Genomic DNA, 18,377 nt, shown 5'->3' with positions numbered 1-18,377 from the left:
CTTTTCAGCTTAAAGAAGCCCCATATATATTTCTTGTAGGGCTGATTTCGTGGTGATGAACTCCTTTAGTTTTTGTTTATCTGGAAAACCCTTGATTTTATCTTCAATTCTGAACAACCTTGCTGGGTAGAGTATTTTTAGCTGGAATTCTCAGCACTTTGAATATGTCACACCACTGCCTCTGACCTGTAAGATTTCTGCTAGAAAATCTACTATTAGCCTTTTGGGGTTTTTCTTGTCCTTGGGAGGAGGTGAGTTGAGGGTCTTCTATGATGCCATCCTGAGCCCTCCCAGAATGATTTTTTTTGGGGGGGCGGGGTGCGTGTCCTGCAGAACCTTAGTTCCCCAGCCAAGGGTCTGAACAGTGCTGCTTGCAATGGAAGCATGCCCTGACCATTGGCGTGCTAGGGGAGTCCCCAGTAATGATTATTTTTATGAGAGAAGGAATGGTTGTCTTCTGATTTGTAGACCGTGCATGGGATTTTGGAGAAGAACAAATTTTGCAAAGATGTGACAGTAAAGTATGATTCAAGACTTCGAGAAAGGGTAAGTATTAATAGCTTACTTACATGTTGTTCTTCTGCCATAAAATATCACTACAGCAACTCAGTTTATCCCATGGCTAGAAATCAAATGCCTTCCTGCTTGGGGTGTGAAATTGGCTATTACATGAAGAATCTACTGTGTGGCAATTACTCTTGCTTACTCTTGTGAATAGTGTCTTATTTAATCGTTAAAATCGTAGGCTAGAGGCATCTTAAAGTATAAAAGCAAGGCATACTTGTGAGGACTTAGTACAGAAGAGTTTAAAAGTGAAAAGTTCTCTTCCCAGCCTCCAATCCTCCTACGTCAACACTGGCTGTTAGTGGTCTCTGTGGTCTTCTGATTTAATGACTTATGAAAGGTGTCATTTTAATCTTTCTTACTATGGATTCCTGAGAAGGTAGATTTCCCATGTTTCTTGGCCATTGGTGTTTCCTCTGTGACTTGTGCGTTTTGCTAAGGCTTGATTTTTAAGAGCCTAAACAGCTAATGAGCTCTGAAGTCACGTGGATCTGGGTTTGCATCTTTTCAGAGGAGATAAGGTAAAGTAAGCTGAAAGTGTGCCGCAAACATGTACTTAATTGTCTGTGTATTGCAAATTCCCCTTGAGGCACTTTTGTCTGTTGGATCATTGCAGAAATATGGGGCTGCAGAAGGCAGGCCGCTGAGCGAGCTGAGGGCCATGGCTAAAGCAGTGGGGGAGGAGTGCCCAGCGTTCACACCACCTGGAGGAGAGACCCTGGACCAGGTATGCAGCCCAGGGGAAAGTGGCTCTGTCCACGAGCTGGTTGACATCCGAGTAGCTGAAACCTGATGCTTTGTGTGAGCAAGACCTTTCTGAGTTTTAGCTAAGCAATTTGCAAGTTGTTTGGTTCACAAAACAACTCTGCACGATACCATTTTTCCCCCCCTTTTAACCTGTCCTGTCTTATCTCATTTATTAATTTGGCATCATTACTGATCATGGATTTGAGGAAATGGGTTATTAGATGGTCTTGTTAAGGACGGGGAGCAGGAGTCTTTGCAGTGACGGGTGGGGGTCAGTGAAGCAGGTGTGTGCTGCTCTGGGGGAGGGCAGCCGATAGACTCAGGCGCAGGGCCATCACGCCTCCCCTGCCCCACCCCTCCAGGTGACGTCATAGCCCCTGGAGTCTTCTGCTGCTCAGTTGTGTTACGGGTGATCATCTCTCCCCCTATTTTTAATTTTCATAGTTTCCTTGTAAGGACTTTGTATGAGTTTAGCGAGGGACGGCTTTTCATCCTTGCTGTCGTTGAACTTCAGAAGTGTTGGATGCAGTTTCCTAGGTGACACTGTTTCATGACCTTCTGTTTGCTTCAAGTCAGGAGTCAGGCATTGTATCTTACTCACCTTTGCCCCCAAAGTGCTCTCTTGGTTCCAGGAATATATTGGGCACTTACCTACTAGTATCAGTGGAAGTACTGATTGAATGAATAGAAATAGAGTTTCATCTGCTTCTGTGGTATTACTGGCTTGCAGAAAAATCAGTTCTGTTTTTATCCTAAGTATTATTCTGTCAGTTGTGTCCAGCTCTTTTTGACCCCATGGATGGTAGCCTGCCAGGTCCTCTGTCTGTAGAATTCTTCAGGCAAGAATACTGGAGTTGGTTGCCATTCCCTTCTTCAGGGAATCTTCCTGACCCAGGCATTGAACCCTGGTCTCCTGCATTGCAGGCACATTCTTTACCATCTGAGCCACCAGGGAAGCCTGTTTATGTCTTAAGATAGTCATTAATGTCACTTTATTTCACCTTTTTTTTTTTTTCTTTCATTGCAGCTGAAAATGCGTGGCAAAGACTTTTTTGAATTTCTTTGTCAACTGATCCTGAAAGAAGCCAGTCAGAATGAACAGTTTTCCCAGGATTCCCCGAGCAGCTGTCTGGAAAGTTCCCTGGCAGAGATATTTCCATTAGGGAAAAACTGTGCCTCCACATTTAACTCGGACAGCGGTGCCCCGGGCCTAGCAGCCAGTGTCTTAGTTGTGAGTCACGGCGCCTACATGCGAAGCCTGTTGGATTACTTTCTGACCGACCTCAAGTGCTCGTTCCCAGCGACTCTGAGCAGGTCTGAGCTCACGTCAGTTAGCCCTAACACAGGGATGACTGTCTTCATCCTAAACTTTGAGAAAGGAGGCAAAGGGAAACCAACCGCCCAGTGTGTGTGTGTGAACCTGCAGGGCCACCTGGCCGGGGTGAGCAAAACTCCCTAAATCTGAATCATCTGCATGGAAATCAACAAATGTGAGCCTCTGAGCGAGTGCCTCTTGACTTTACTTCCATCCTCTGCTAATGCAGATTTGGAAACAGTTAAAAAGCTGTCCATTACAGCAGGTTATAAAACTCGAGTGGAATCAGAGCCATGTGAAACACTAATAGAAAACACTAATAGAAAACCATCGAAAATGGACTTCTTTGGTGCAAGTACAGTTGGAATTTTCCAGGGTAATTTTACCACCCTGCTCAGAGACCTCTCTGTATTGTAAATGGATGAGGGAACTCAGTATTGTGAATTGAGGCATGAATAGCCCTGTTACTATGGTTTGGGTTACTATGTCTTTTTTTTTTAATGTTCTTCTTTAATGTCTGAAAATTTTAACTTGTTTTCTTGGCTCTTGGTATGATACTGTATTTTTTTTTTTTTCTTTTTCCGTCTTCATCCAGTGCTTGGAAGAGGGAACTTGTAATTTCCACTCCATATTTGTGTGGCAGTATGTTATATTCAAAAAGTCCTCAAAGGAAGCCTGCTGTCATAGTTTACGTAAAAGCAAACGACACTAAATCTACTATGGAAATCAGCTGTTGTAACTGTGGACTCTGGAGGGTTTGAGATAATAGATAAATGTGGCTTGTAGTTGCAGAACATTATAGTGAGGAAGAACCATCATCTATTACAGAATTTTAAAGAGGGAATCAAAGCAGGAGAAACAAAAAGAGCAGACTTTTCATATCTAACCTGTGGGCTGAAGAATTTAGTTTGAACATGGTGCTTAAGAAAGCACACAGTTGCTGATTTGCTTCAAAACAGTGGGGATTTGTTCAAGATGAGGTTTCCTCTCTTTTCCACCAGATGGTGCTAGAGAAAAGGGATTTGGGTTATCATCACCGACTTCATGGACCTGAGTTTGAGCAAGCTCAGGAAGTTGGTGATGGACAGGGAAGCCTGGCATGCTGCTGCTGTTGGGGTCGCAAAGAGTCAGACAGGACTGAGCGACGGAACTGAACTGAAATTCTGTGCAACAGATGGGGGTCCTTCTGAAGTCCTCGTCTCTATGGAGAAAGTGTATGCCATGCAGTTCTGCTTATAGATAGTCATGTTGATGAATGCTGCGAGCCTCAGCTCACAAGAGGGTGAGGCTGAGTCTGTCTGTCACTTAAGGCTAAAGTCACACGTAGACGCACGCCAGGTTCAGGATCATGCAGTCCTCAGTGTGCCCAGTGCCGCTGGTGGTCCTGGAACAGAGGGTGTGGTCTCGCACGCAGGAAGCTCACGGCAGACAGACAGCTGCAAAGTAACCAGAAAAGGATGAATAATAAGTGCCCACTTCCCCACCCTCCAGAAGTAATAGCTAACCCCCTCCTTTGTTTTTTTTAATAACACACTGAGATAGAAGTAAAGTTCCTCTCAGCAGCCATCACTGCCCTGTTCCCTCCTGTTCTCCGCAGAGGCGGCCAGCACCTTGGGTCCACACATCCCACCATCCTTCACATGGCTGCCTGGTATCATCAGGGAACGGAATCATTCTGGCGTTTTACAAACGGACACAGCATCGGTCTATTCTGACTTCTCACTTCCTGTGTGTATCTTGGGGCTCTATACTGGTCTGTACAGATCCGGTTACTTCTCTAACCACTGTATTCTGCAGAATAAACACAGTACGTTTTATTTCTTTATTCTCCCATCAGTGGATGTTTTGGTTTATTCACCATTTTCTGAATAGAAACAGTGCTTCAGGGAGTGGCCTTGTGCTGTCGGAGAACAGTGGTTTTTCAGTCTTACTGGAAGTATTTCAAAAGCTGGTCTCCACATCTTCGGCAACACTTGATTTTGTCTGGTGAAAGTGCGTTAATGTGACGAATGAAGGATATGCCCCTGTGTTAATGAGCTTTTCTGTGACTGCTGGAGTCTGGGCATTTTTGTGTGTGTGCATCTTGACCATGGGGTTCCCTCTCTGGCAGGTCGTCAGTCAGCCTGCATCCTTGGTCTGGCTTTCTGTTCGGCTGTATAGCTTTTTCTTAGTGAGTTATAGGAGGCCTTGATGTCCTCCAGTTCACTCGTCTCTTGGGTATGCCACCATACACCTTTTTAATATATGTGTCTTTTTTTGAAGTCAAACTGATATACCCTATTGTTTATGATTTGGGGGAGTTGGGGGTGTCTTTAAGAAGCTTTTCCTACCATGAGGTCATAACCTAATCTCCTTTTTCTTACAGTGTTAAGGAGTTTTCTGAATATTTCCTCTCTAAATCATCTGGAATTTGTTTTTGAATACTGTAAAATCAGAATTCAGTTTTAGATATTTTTTCCCATGTGGTGAACGGTTACCAAGTGTTTCTTTTACCAGTTGGTTCCTGATTCTCAGTCAGACTCCCATGCACCCACATTTGCTAGAGGGAGTGGACTTTGCCCCATCGTAGGGAGCTTTGGGTTCCCATGCAGGCTTCCTAGGTGGTTCAGCTGTAAAGAATCCGCCTGCAGTGCAGGAGACTTGAGTTCAGTCCCTGGGTTGGCAAGATCCCCTGGCGAAGGAAATGGCAACCCAGTAAAGCACTCGAGTGTACTTGCCTGGGAAATCCCATGGACAGAGGAGCCTGGTGGGCTACAGTCTGTGGGGTCGCAAACAGTCAGACGTGACTTAGCCACTAAACAACAACTTTGTTCCCATAGGACTGTCCTCAGTTACTGCAGCTTCACAGCCAAGTACCCTGCACGGTGAGCACCTCTGTTCTGTACACACGTTGGAATCAGTTCATTAATTTCCAGAAAAATTCTGTTGCAATTATAACTGGAATCGCATGCCTGTGTTCAGTTAGTCATTCGGTAAATATATTTTGAGCATGGCACATACATGCCAGGCTGTTATAAGAATTATTAGAGCTATTCTAAGAACTGCAAATATATAGCAATGAACAAAAAAAATAGACCATCCTTGTGGAAGCTGTACTCTGTCCGGGAAGATGAATACAGGACCTGTCAGTGGGCTCTTTGCAGTGGAGGGAAATGAGACCGGAAGACCCAAGGGAGGCGTGCTGCTTTATTTGGGGGATGCCAGGAGCAGAAGGTGGGATCCAAAGACTGAAACCAAGAGTGAACTCTGCTCGTCTGTGGGAGGAGACGAGCAACCCAGATGGAGATGGGGGGCACAGGGATGGAGGAGGAGGGGTCTAGCTCCGTGTGGGACCCAAGCTGGTGCGGGGGGAGCGGGTACTGGGAAGTCTGGGTGGGTGACAGGAGAAGAGGGCAGAAAGCAGAAGGGATGAGGGAGGAAGGCCTGCCTTTGTGGCCTGTTGTAAGGGCTGGGGCTCATCTGTTGATAGGTTAATGTCTGATGGGGCCAGGCTGTAACATGGGGAAGATTCGTGGTCAGTAGACTTGCATTCAGCTTCTAGTAGTTTTGTGGCTGAATGAGTCTCTCCATGTCCCCGAGCTGCTGTTTCCTCATATTAAATGGAGAATAATTATAATAAAGTGTGTGTGTGTGTTGGTAACCTTTTGCTTTGGATATATCATACCTACAGAAAAGTGGCAAGAATAATACAAGAAACTCCTCATGTTAATCTCTTAACCCAGATTCACCACTTGCTTACATGTTGAACCATTTGTTTTGTCCTGCAGGCTCATGTGTATGTTTTTCCCCTGAAACACTGGAGAGCAATCTGGAGATCCCATGTGCTTTCCCCTGCAAAATCTCAGTGTTGAAATGAAAGTGTTAGGCACTCAATCGTGTCCGACTCTGCCACCGCACGGCCTCCAGCCCACCAGGCTGCTCTGTCCATGGGATTCTCCAGGCAAGAACACTGGAGTGGGCTGTCATTTCCTCTTCCAGGGGGTCTTCCCGACCCAGGGACCAAACCCAGGTCTCCTGTGTCTCCTGTATTGCCGGTGGATTCTTTACCCACTGCTGCTGCTGCTAAGTCGCTTCAGTCATGTCTGACTCTGTGCGACCCCATAGATGGCAGCCCACCAGGCTCCCCTGTCCCTGGGATTCTCGAGGCAAGAACACTGGGGTGGGTTGCCGTTTCCTTCTCCAGTGCATGAAAGTGAAAAGTGAAGGTGAAGTCGCTCAGTCGTGTCTGACACCTAGCGACCCCATGGACTGCAGCCCTCCAGGCCCCTCCGTCCATGGGATTTGCCAGGCAAGAGTGCTGGAGAGGGTGCCATCGCCTGCTCCCTTTACCCACTGAGCCATCCCCAAACCACAGTTTGACTGTGATTACCTTTGCTATTTTTCTTGAGGTTTGACGAACTTCTTGTATCAGTGCATTCATTTTTCATCAATTTTTGGGAAATTTCAGCCATTATATCTTCAAATAATGTTCCTCAACTTTTTCTGTTCCTTCCCTGGAACTCCACTTACACATACTTTGGACAGTTTGATACTGTCACACAAATCATTGAGACACCGGTCATGATGTTTTTTTTTTTAACATTTTTTTCTTTCTTTAGGGTATATGTTGACTTTATTATCTTCAATGGCTATTCTTTCATCTTCAATCTACTGTTAAACCTGCTTAATAAATTTATTATTTCAGATATTTTTCAAGTCTTGATTTCTACTTGGTTCTTTATTGTTTCTTTTCTCTGATCTGTTTATTCCTTAGCACCATTCTTTCCTTTTAAATCCTTAAATCTATTTGTCATAACTGCTTCAAAGTTCCTGTCACCGGTTCCAGGACCTGGCTCATCCAATGGCTGGTCTCTAGTGCCTGCATTTTCTCTGGACTGTGGGCCATTTCCCCTTATTTCATCCAGAGCCTGGAGATGTGTCATGTTCCTTCAGAGGGTTACTGGAATCTTGATGTTGTTGTCTCTGTGGGTATTTTTCAAATAGAAAATTTTCTCTCTTTGAAGGAAACAACAAACTAGAGTGACCAGAAATATAATCACGATTGAAATTTTTTCTTTGTTTTCCAGAATTCTGTCTGAATTAGTCAAAAATGACTGAGTTTGTTTGTGTATGGGAAAACCCGGAATATTTTAAAGTTCTGATTTTTTTTTCAGTTTTGCTTTCTCTACATTTTCCCAGTGCTCCTCTACCAGAATTCCTTTTATTCTCATATTTTGATATACTTTTATGTATGCATACAAAAAAAGAAACTCAGAGAAGCTGAGATAAATTTTATTTTATTTTTAACAGAAGAAAGGAAAAGGGTGGGGTTACATTTTTATAAATATCTATAAATATAGAGCGAGAGGCAAAAATCTTCCAAATAAATAAATAAATATTGCCATGTGCTAAGGGACAAAAGACTGTGGGGCTCCCTCGGCTCTGCCAAAGAGAAAACCCCAAAGAACCAGTTTTCTGCCAAAGTCCTTTCCATGGAGTTCTCCAGTAGCTCTTATACAGTATAATAGTATCTGCGATGGGAAATGAAGACTATAGAGGAAATAGTTGCCATGTACTGCTATATAGTGTCATACACAGTCAGTGTTTCAAAATAGGAACCGGTCCTTCAGCCTAAAACCATCAGGTGAGGACAGCGGATCTGTTTCTAAGATTGGGTGCATGATGAGAAGCGGGGGGCGGCAAGGAGGGTGGTGAGGTGACTGGGAGGAAGCTGCTATTCAGATCTGCTCTGCTTGCCCACATTCTCCTCTTCAGGTGGCCATTGAAACAGAGGTAGGAACGGGGCCCCTGAGGATGCCTAAGTCATCAGTCCCCTGCCTGGTGCTCCATCGTCTGTAAGTGAGAGTCGGTATTCCTCAGGGTGCCGCTGGGGCTTCTGGGACTGAAAACTGTCTTTGGTGCCCCCAGAACTTCCAAGTGGAGTAACACCCAGACATGCCAGCCTAGGAGAGTGTTAGCTAAGCCTCTGTCCATGGCTGCAGGGCAGGTAGGGTCGTGATGAAGAGCTGACAATGCTGGCTTTTTCTAACTCCTGCACTGGGGTCCCCAGTCCTGCTTTTCTTTCCCCAGGATCCTCAATGCCACTTCGTGAAAGGGCACAATTGCCACAAAGACCCCAAAACCCACAGCAGTGGTCTCAAGACCTCCCTGCAACAGTTGTGTAGTTGGGATTGCCACTCAACCTGGAAGCAGAGACTTAGTTAAACGCCTCTAAGGAGAGTTTGAATTTTTTTCCCCTTGGAAAAACAAATCCTAGCAGTGTAGATTCTCTGGAGCCAAGACTGAATCCCCTCCTTAGGCTCAATTCACTCAAGCCAGAGGCGGTCCAAGAGGCAGAGCTGTGTCAGGGCCGCAGGGGTCACTCTGGGCACCGGGCTTTGGCTGCAGAGAGGGAGAGGGCAGGGCAGGGGGACCGCCCAGTAGGGAGGGGATGTTTCCGCCTTGATCCCTTGCCTCCCATCTCTGAGCAGTCATTTTGGCTAAGCTTTGACCAGCCTACCTCCAATCTTGTGGACAGGCTTTTCCAGAGATGCTTAAGGATGTTTGCCAGTAGGATTGCCCAGTTGATCTGTTAATGTCCTCTCAGGTCAAGGTCAAGCAGGGTCCAGGCAGATGACACAAAGAAGTGCGTAGTGAAGAATCTGCTGGCTTGGGTTCTCCCCTTCACCTCCCCGGGTGAGAGGAGGGGGTGTTGGGGGGGGGGGATCAACTGCCTAAACCTTTGTTGCTTTTTAAATTTTGTTTGTTTTGGCCCGCGAGGCATGTGGGATCTCAGTTCCTCCACCAGGGATCGAACCCACATGCCCTGCATTGGCACGGCTGAATTTTAACCACTGGACCACCAGGGAAGTCTCTAAGCCTTTGTTCTTAATGACTGGACTGATGGAGAGGACAGGAGAGGAAAGAGGAGAGTGAGCGGGGACCCCTTCTCTCCCAGGGGTGCGTGGAGAGGTGGGATGAGGAAGGTGAGGAGTTCCATCCCGCAGGCCTCAAAGGGCGATTCCCCCTGGAGCGGGGAGTGCCAGACTTCCCGGGGAGGGAGCCACCACCCCACTCCACCTCCTTTGCCAGGGGTGGCAGGGTAGCCTGTCCCCCAGGAGACGATGTGGCTTTCCCAAGTCGGGCGCCCTAGGCGAAGCCGGGGAAGGGCCGGCAGCGCTCGGCGCCCGCGGAGCCGGCGCGCACGTCCAGCCGGTGTCCGCGGAGCACCCCGAGCGGGTCGCTGGCGGCAGGGCCGGCGTCCTCGGCGCTGGGTAGCTCCTGGGAGCAGGCGGCGGGCACGGGCGTGGCGCGGGCGCGCGGCTTGAGCACGCTGAGCGGGTCCCCGCCGTCGTGCGCGCTGCGCGTGTGGCGCCGGGGCCGCGCGGTGGCGGCGAAGTGCGGCAGCGGGATCTCGTTCCTGCGCGACAGGAACTGCGCGTATGGGGGCGGGTTGGTGCCCGGCAGGAAGGCGCGCTTGGCCCGGCCCAGGCTGACGAGGAAGCGGTGCTGCGGCGAGTGGTACACGTCGTAGCCGTTCTCCAGCGTCCGCTGCCGGAACCGGCAGCTCTCCGGGCTGAAGTGATGCTGCAAGCGGGGCGGGGAGACTGGGGTGAGCCCGGAGCCTGCGGGGACTGGATGCGACCAGCCGCACCCCGAGGACCCCATCCCTCCGGCCCACTCTGCTAGGGCCGTGCCTTTAAAACCCCTTCGTGCCCTGCTGGGCAAAAGGGATTTCCACTCATTTCCAAGCTACCAGGCCCCCAGCGCGGTTCCTCTCGGCCCGCCTGAGGACTCACTGGCGGCGTGTGGCTTCCTGGAGCCACGCTGGTCAAAACCAGCTTTCTGGAAGGAGGCCGACTTCCATGCGGCCTCGTCCTGCCCTGTCACTGCCCTTTAAACCCTTTTTGGGCTCAGTGGCGACTTGGGTCAGCCTTTTCACCTGGACAAAGGTGGGCTGAGGTTTGTGGGGCCCCACATAAGTGAGGGTGCTCCCAGCCGAGACAGAACGTGGGAATTCAGGACATGAACTTCATCACCAGATGACCTAGGGAAGCCCTCACTCAGCTACTCACTGGGGCTGGGTTTTGACCGGTGACCGCTGGGACCTTTGCAGAGTATCCTCAAAGTCCAGGAAAGAAAGTGTTAGGCACTCAGTTGTGTCCGACTCTTTCTGACACCATGGACCTGCCAGTCTCCTCTGTCCGAGGAATTCTCCAGGCAAGAATACTGGAGTGAGTTTGCCATTTCCTTATTCAGGGGATCTTCCCCACCCAGGGTTTGAACCCAGGTCTCCTGCACTGTAGGCAGATTCTTTACCGAATGAGCTAGGGAAACCCCAGAGTCCAGGAAGTCAGTATTTTAAAGATGAGGACTCTCTATATGCCTGTATGTGGTCAACAGGTATTTTCCTATCTATCTATATTTGTTCAACAGATATTTATCTGCTCTGGGTCAGACTCTGTGGCGGGTGCTGGGACACAGCAAGCCAAATAGAAAGGAATTGCTGTCTTGGAATTTCTGGTGGGAGGAGCTCCGGAGCTCCGCCTTCCTGCTCCTGTTTTAAGGCCTGATGTTTGGGAGGGCTGCGCTGCTGCTCTCCAGCACAGAGCAGCTGTCACAGCTGGGACGGAGAGAATTCCTTACAGACCCTGAAGTGGGGGAAGCCCACAGGGCATATGATCCACATCCGCACCCTTGACTTCTTCCAGGTCAGGAAACAAGTTGACAGGTATAGGGGACTTGCCCAAGGTCCGGACATCTAGGAATAACATCATGAGATGCCAGTGGCTTCTCACCTTTTCCTTCTAACGGACTTTACAATATGAACGGACGTGACATGAGGACCTGGGCTGCAGACAAGGTGCTGTGCCAGGTACAAAAATGGGGACCAAGTGGGGCAGGTCAGATTAGAAGCTGAGAGCCCAGGAACCCTAGAGCTGGGCATCCTGGGTTCAGAACCCAGTTGTATAAACCAGAGCATCTGATACTTAGATGGGTAAAAGTCCTCAGTGAAAAGATCACCAAGATACACTGCAAGTGAAAATCTTTAAGCTATAAGGTTCTATGTTTTGCCAGAGCTGTGAGACAAGTATTTGCAAATAATAACCCAGCACAAAAAGAAACTCACGGATCCAAAAATGTTGCCTGTGAAGTCCATGCAGAGGTACCGCCTGCTCATCACACCTGTTATCACCACGAAGCCCGCATCCTCTGATCTGATCATCAGGGCGCCTGTGGAGAAAACCATTCAGGTCTAAACCTGGCTTCACATGTGGTCCCCACCTCCAAGAAGCCTGCCTTGATTGATCTGAAGGGGGCAGGGTGAGGACTTCACAGAACTCCTCACAGTTGTCCTTGTTCAGCCTCTTTCTTCTGACTCCCACTTCCCCATGCCCCTCCCCTCCGCCTTGCCTCCTGTTTCTCCCCCTGCCTGTCAGGAGCATCCCAAGCTCCCAGCATTCTTCTACCCGTGCCAACATGGTTCTCTCTCCCTGGACTCTGTTGTCCCCTTTCGGGGGACATACTTTCATGTAAGGGGACAAACTTATACTAGTAACTCATACTAGTATAAGTTTGGCTCATACTTTTATGTTTTGACAGTATAGATCTTAGTTCCCCGTCCAGGGATTGAACCTGTGTCCTCCCTTCCCCCCAACATTGGAAGTGCAGAATCTTAACCATTGGACCACCAGGGAAGTCCTTGGCTCATACTGCTTAATGTTTGCCGTGGTGGTCACATTCTCCCAAGCTTTTGTGATTTTGAAATCTATGCCCAGATGTCTTTCAGGAATCCAGATTGTACTTGGAGCCTGATCCTCCACTGAGATAGCTGTGCGGAGCTGGTGATACAGCAGTCAGCACCCTTTCTGTGTCAAAAACTGTATTTGAGTGAATCTTCTCCTCTCCTCTGTGTGTATCCAGGTCACTCATGCTCCAAGGCTAGGCTCATATGTCTCCATTTTATGGAGACTTTTCTAATCTCCCTCACCTTCATGGACTGTTCCTTCTTCTCAGCCCCTCCAAACAATGGCTCACCCCAGCACAGCATGTACTGCATCACCTGTGTTAATAAGTTTATGCCTCGCTAGTGTGGAGAAACAGGTGGTTTAGCTTTCCATGGTGAATGGATGCAGGGAATTACTTCTTGCTTCTCCATCACTATTCTTTTTCCTTTTCTCACTTGCAGGTGCCCCTCTCCCCCAGGGGCAGCCTCTCTCAAAACCTAGCCCTGGGGCTTCCCTGGTGGTCCAGTGGTTGGGAATCCACCTGCCAATGCAGGGGACACGGGTTCGATCCCTGGTTCGGGAGATTCCACATGCTGCAGGGCAACTAAGCCTGGGCACCGCAACTACCGAAGCCTGCATGCTCTAGAGCCCGTATTCCTCAGCAAGGGATGCCACTGCAATGAGAAGCCCTTGCCCTGCAATGGAGAGTGTCCCCCACTTGCTGCAACTAGAGAAAGTCACACGTGGCAGTAAAGACCCAGCACAGCTGAAAATAACAATTGAATAACCCCCTAGCCCTGGACAAAAGCCCGACAGCCATTCATACTACTTACACCCTGAGTAAGTGACAGCAGCTTAAAGTGTGACCCCCCACTCCTTTGCCCACCCCCGTGGAGACTTGCAGTTTTAAGAAGTACCAGTGACTTTAAATAAAGTCTAAAGTTTCTGTTTTGTAGCAAGGGTACAATTAGACCATAAAAAGCGTGATGCGATTGATAATTGAGCAAGACATCCTCCCCAAATGTGTTTAATTTCCTGACATTTTCTACTAGGATCATTTTTTTAAGTCTCAGGGTCTCTTCCCTTAGCCGACCAGAGAATTGTTCCCCAAATGTCTCATTTGGCCTCAGAGTCCCCAGGGAGGTAGTTCAGGCAGGGGTCTTCTAGAAAGGTAGCCTGGAGAGCTGTGGATGCCAGGTATGTGTGCCCAGTAAGTGGTGGCGCCTCGTTGGTGAGTTACACCCCAGATCTACCCACTGTGGGCTCCATGCAGAGCCCTCCAAGGACAGCGGCAGGCAGTGCTCAGACCCTAGGTGAGCTCCGAGCAGTCAGAATGATGACAGGCAGAGGCCGTGAAGCCGAGAGTGAGCCCAGAAAGAAGCCCAAGGGGAGCAGTCGTTGGTTTCCAAGTGTGGCTAAGGATTGGCCTTGACAGAAGCTTCTGGAAGTGGGGTGGGTTATGGGAGGTGCATAGGATATGAAATCCTCCATAGTGGCGTCTATCAGGGTGTCTCAGATCTACAGTTACTGTCGAGGGAAGACTTGAAACATAGGGAACAAGAAGCTGTTTCTAGCCTGATGATTTTTCAGTCTAGCTGGAAAAAAAAATTACGCTTCATAACTGTTTTTGAGAGGTTGTACTCTGAGTACTTGATAAGTTCTCAAAATATGGGACTTGCCTACTTGTCCAGTGGTTAAGACCCTAAGTTTCCATTGCAGGGAGGCTCAGGTTCAATTCCTGGTTGGAGAACTTAGATCCCACATGCCTTGGGCACTGAAACTAAAGAAATGAAAAAGAATTTTTTAAAACCCCAGCTGCTATGTTGTTAATATCACCACTATTAATGTTGGAAGTAGCAACCTCCTAATTTAAATGATGAGGAACCTATGGCAATATTCAAACTCTAGTCCGTGACCCTGACATCCTTTGCCCACGGCCCAGGAGCTCATCTCCAACATGACAAGCCTGTCATGACAAGCCTCAGAAGACACAATCAGGGGCCAAAATCCAGGCCATGGCTATGAGGCTTCCAGGTCGTGGTGCCCTGGAGGGGGTCAGGGAAGAGGTTCTGAGCCAGCAGCCCGGAACCCAGACACTAAGATTCTGTTCCCTGTTACGGCTCTTACTAATGTTGTAGCCTCCGCAAGTCATCGCTCTCGTCTCACAGCTGCGCTGCCTGCTCCCCAGGCCTGCGGCAGGATCAAAAGGGATGATGCTGTAAAAGTGCCTTGAAAATGTTTAGCAGATGGAAGGCTCCATGGAGGGTGGCTGGCCTGCCCTTGACGACAAACCATCACTTGGGCTCTCACCGGCAGATGCCTGCGTCCCTCTGGGTGGTGTGTGTGGTGTCCAGGGCCACTGCGGACAGAAGGCAGCCTGCAGAGGGACAGGGAGCCGCTGCTGTGAGGGTGCGCAGGCTCGAACCAAATCCATGGGAGCCGATGCAGAAGTCTAGCGAAGGCAAGAGCTGCTTTCTCTCCCCGGTGCGGGGGCCCAAGGCAGGTCTGCACAGACCCATGGGCAGAATTTGGCAGAAAGAAGGCATTAACCAACCCCTGGCTGCTGGGACCACATCTGTTGGAGCCCGGAAGGTGTGAAGGACATTTCCTTTCATGATGCCATGTCTGTGTACCTGACCCCAGGAGAAGCGTGGGACCCTGTCCAGGTGTTCTTTAGGTCACTTACCATATGTGACCACAAGCCAGTTATCTGTGTTCTTGAATCTCTGTTTTCTCATTTGGAGCACAATCATTTACCCCATTTGGTCGACTTTGGGATGTAAGGAGATAATATTTTTATCCACTATAAACACAATTTCTAAATGCCAGTGATTGTTACTATGACCATTTGGCTTCAACCTCTGCTGTAAAAGTAGAAAATTTTCTCCTCTATTCTCATCTCATGGCCAGTAGGTGACAAATGAGATGATGGGTGTAAACAGCTTTGCGCTGTGTGTTAGTTGCTCAGTCATGTCCGATTCTTTGCCACCCCATGGGGTGTAGACCGCCAGGCTCCTCTGTCCATGAGATTCTCCAGGCAAGAATACAGGAGTGGGTTGCCATTTCCTTCTCCAAAAGAGCCTTGGGGTCCCCAAAAGAAAGATATTATTTTGAAAGATTAAAAAACCCGAGGATGGTTCAGCTTCATGTAAAGAAAGTGACACTGGGGAAGGTGAAGGAAGTAAAAAGTTTAGGATCTAGAGAGAAATATTAACTGGGAGTAATAAGCATCTCGTTGCTACTCTTGCCACATAGTGGGGCTCACGGGGTTCCAGAGGGTGACCTTGTTTACAGTAGGGAGGAGATACAGGCTTCGGAGAGGCTCCCTAGACCTGAGGGTCTAGCATCTTGTAGCAGATAATGTAATGATGATCAACAAACCAAAGATAGGCTGAACACTCACCAATTAATCAAAGTTCCTCACTTATAAAAGTTAAAAAAAAAAGAATTTAGTAAAGCACATTAATCAAGTGAACTGCATTTTACCGGAAATGCATAATTAATTAGGAGGGGAAATACACCCCACATCTTTCCATCAATGTGAAACCATCGTTGGTTTTACAAAAATCCCAGCATCGCTTGGTGGGGAGGTCATTACAAATTCTTCCGCCTGTTACTTGGTTGTGCTAGCTAGCTACACGTATCAGTGTTTCTTCTTTCCTTTTTGGGTAACTTTTTATCTTGGCCTACCTATCTCTCTCTTTCTCTAATCTATTTCTTTATCTATATGTATATAATGCTCATGACAACTGATCTGAATAATATAAAAGTTTATACAAACTAGGAGAAGTGTCTCCCTCCCACCCCTGACTCCGTCCCTTCCCAGGTTTCTTAATGGCCAGAGACACAGGCTTAGCTAGAGTCTATATATGACAAAACAAAAGCACATTTCTGTAAAAAAAAAAAAATCTGAAGTCAGTCCATTTCAGTTTGCTTCCTCTCAGTGATTTTAATTCATTCCAACTAGCACTCTGAGCCTTTTGGGGGCCTGAGGTCAGTGGCTACAAGAGGGAAAGTTCTCTGATTCATTCTGCGAATTCAGTAGGCTAAGCCCCGCCCCCTTCTGGCACCGCTCACAGCCCTCCTCCCATCCCCACCAGGATGCATCTCTGGGGGCTTCCTTTCATCAAAGGAAGATAAGTTTTAGAAGCAGTCTCTAATTGTGTGCAGCCCTTTCCATCTAGGGGAATCACAGTAATGTACCATAATCTACTATCCTGCATTGAAAATCATCTCTCATCTTGAAGGGAGGCTGACCCTCCATGAGAGGTGCAAAACCATGTTTCCTAATAGTCTCTTCACAGCGGGAAGACATGAAGGGTTGGAAGCCTGGAGGTGCTTGAAGGGCTGGGTCTTCTTCTGAAGTCACCTTAGCTTTGGGTAATGTCGGACACATTGCAGATGCTGCTAAGCATCCATTGAATAAAACACGCGCTCCATTGGCGGCAACAACTGTATCCTGATTTAGTTCAGATTTTTGCCATGTGGCTCAAACTTGGCTTCCAAGATGTTGGCACCTGAATTCTACCATATTCCCCTGAGTTCTGGAAACCATTTGGTATTTGGGGAGACCTTCTTCCTATCTCCCGTCACCACCTGCTGAGAATTTGAGGAGGTCTGTCTGATCTCTCGGCTTTGCTTGTTCATCCGTCTTGCTACCACGTTTAAGGCCCTTTGATTCTTAGCAGAATGAATGTCTTGCATACTGCAAGGCCGTCGCAAAATTACTGAATCATTCCTTGCAGCAATAAAGGGCAAGTCATTCCTACAATACATTTTTTAAAATTAAACAGAGATTGTGATTACTCTTTCACTCCTCTGACTGAATTTTGAATCAGTTGGCATTTTTCCGTATCCTTAGAGTAATTTTTACTAGTTCTCATAAAAGAGAAGACCATGTCTTTTTAAACATCCATCCTCTTCCCACCCCATTTTCCCTTCTGGGGACATCGGAAGCACAGCTAGTTGGCTGACTATTGTAGTCTGTGGTCCAATTTTCCACAAACCTGATCTTTAAAAACATTCTGATTGTCTTATGTTTTCAGTGAGTTTCCAAGCAGCTCAATTTGCTACTAGGTAGAACTTTCAGCTCCACAGAGAAGACTCACTGGCTCATAGCAGCCTGGGTACCACTGAAGCCCTCAGTAAGGTTGTCGGATGGATGAGTGCACGGATGGGTGTGTGGATTCACTGGGTCAGACTCATGAAGACAGTGAACGCTGTCTAGTCTAGTCTTTGATACATTTTTCCTGAGAACTTTTACATGGCCAGAATAATAGAAGCCCGGAGTTGGAAAGAGCCCCTGGATTCATCTATCCCAAGCCTTGGTCTGGCACAAGAATCCTCTTTACAACCTCCAAGGCTAAGCCAGTCCAAAGTGAGCATAACTCAGCATCTACTGACTGGTCTGGCTTCCCTTCCTCCCAGCCTCCTTGTCTATCATTTGTATATTTTTATGACTCTTTGGACAGGGCAAAGGGGAAGAGGTTGCTCTTTGTGGGAAGACAGATTTTAGTTCAGGTGGAAATTATTCCTGTTGGGAGAAACCAATAAACACTAATTGGGGAGGTGACAGAATATTCTCCTGAGGTCTAAACACACACACACACACACACACACACACACACACACTGGACAAGGGTCTAGGAGGCTGCATTCGCCCTCTGGCCCAGCTAAGGCCTCCCCAGGCCCCTGAAGGTGGATGCTCGGAGCAGCCCCCTTCCCCCGGCATGGGTGGAGCCCCACTCACTGTAGACGGTCTGCTGCGGGGAGCCATCTACGTGCCCGTCTCCATGGATCTGCAGGTGGTAGCTGTTCCTGGCCGTGGCTGTGTACAGGTGGGTGAGGCCGCCCCAGCTGGAGCCCAGCAGTGGGGAGCTGTTGGGATAGGCTTGGACCGCACAGCTCAGGGTGCAGACCCAGAGCCCCAGGCAGGCCCCCAACATCTCAGCTCTCTGAGTGATCGGTGCTGAGTCTGAAACCCGACCCTGCCTCCCTGACTCTGCCGGCCTCTTTCTCCTCTTCTTTGCTGGTTTCTGGCCTGA

The 18,377-nt window shown here is 48.2% G+C and overlaps 2 protein-coding genes across 3 annotated transcripts in view; one reads left to right on the top strand and one right to left on the bottom strand.

Annotated features, from left to right (window-relative positions):
* Positions 1-6,266, top strand: part of TIGAR (TP53 induced glycolysis regulatory phosphatase) — a 19,432-nt gene extending 13,166 nt beyond the window's left edge. Inside the window, exons 4-6 of one of the 2 annotated variants that reach the window (XM_027967990.3) lie at positions 469-546; positions 1,181-1,291; positions 2,339-6,266. In XM_027967990.3, the coding sequence (XP_027823791.1) occupies positions 469-546; positions 1,181-1,291; positions 2,339-2,770 (621 nt within the window). In that variant the 3' untranslated portion in view covers positions 2,771-6,266. The remainder of the gene's footprint in view (positions 1-468; positions 547-1,180; positions 1,292-2,338) is intronic. The other variant, XM_042247630.2, reaches the window with a different exon arrangement.
* FGF23 (fibroblast growth factor 23) lies at positions 3,116-18,377 on the bottom strand. The gene is made up of 3 exons (XM_027967989.3): positions 18,083-18,377; positions 11,736-11,839; positions 3,116-10,192 (listed from the first exon to the last, which is right to left on the bottom strand). Exons 1-3 carry the CDS (start codon positions 18,276-18,278, stop codon positions 9,755-9,757), a joined length of 738 nt encoding a protein of 245 aa, XP_027823790.1. The 5' UTR covers positions 18,279-18,377; the 3' UTR covers positions 3,116-9,754.

The sequence above is a fragment of the Ovis aries genome, chromosome 3 (genome assembly GCF_016772045.2).
Source record: "Ovis aries strain OAR_USU_Benz2616 breed Rambouillet chromosome 3, ARS-UI_Ramb_v3.0, whole genome shotgun sequence".
NCBI lineage: Eukaryota > Metazoa > Chordata > Mammalia > Artiodactyla > Bovidae > Ovis > Ovis aries.
This window is presented reverse-complemented; position numbering and strand designations above follow the sequence as displayed.

What these genes read in the sequence shown, in the direction of transcription:
- FGF23 (XM_027967989.3), bottom strand. Translation starts at nt 18,278, where the DNA reads ATGTTGGGGGCCTGCCTGGGGCTCTGGGTCTGCACCCTGAGCTGTGCG. An exon ending in CCCGCAGCAGACCGTCTACA is followed by an intron (nt 11,840 to 18,082) that starts GTGAGTGGGGCT and finishes TTTTCTCCACAG; the next exon opens with GCGCCCTGATGATCAGATCA. An exon ending in CAGGCAACATTTTTGGATCC is followed by an intron (nt 10,193 to 11,735) that starts GTGAGTTTCTTT and finishes CCCCGCTTGCAG; the next exon opens with CATCACTTCAGCCCGGAGAG.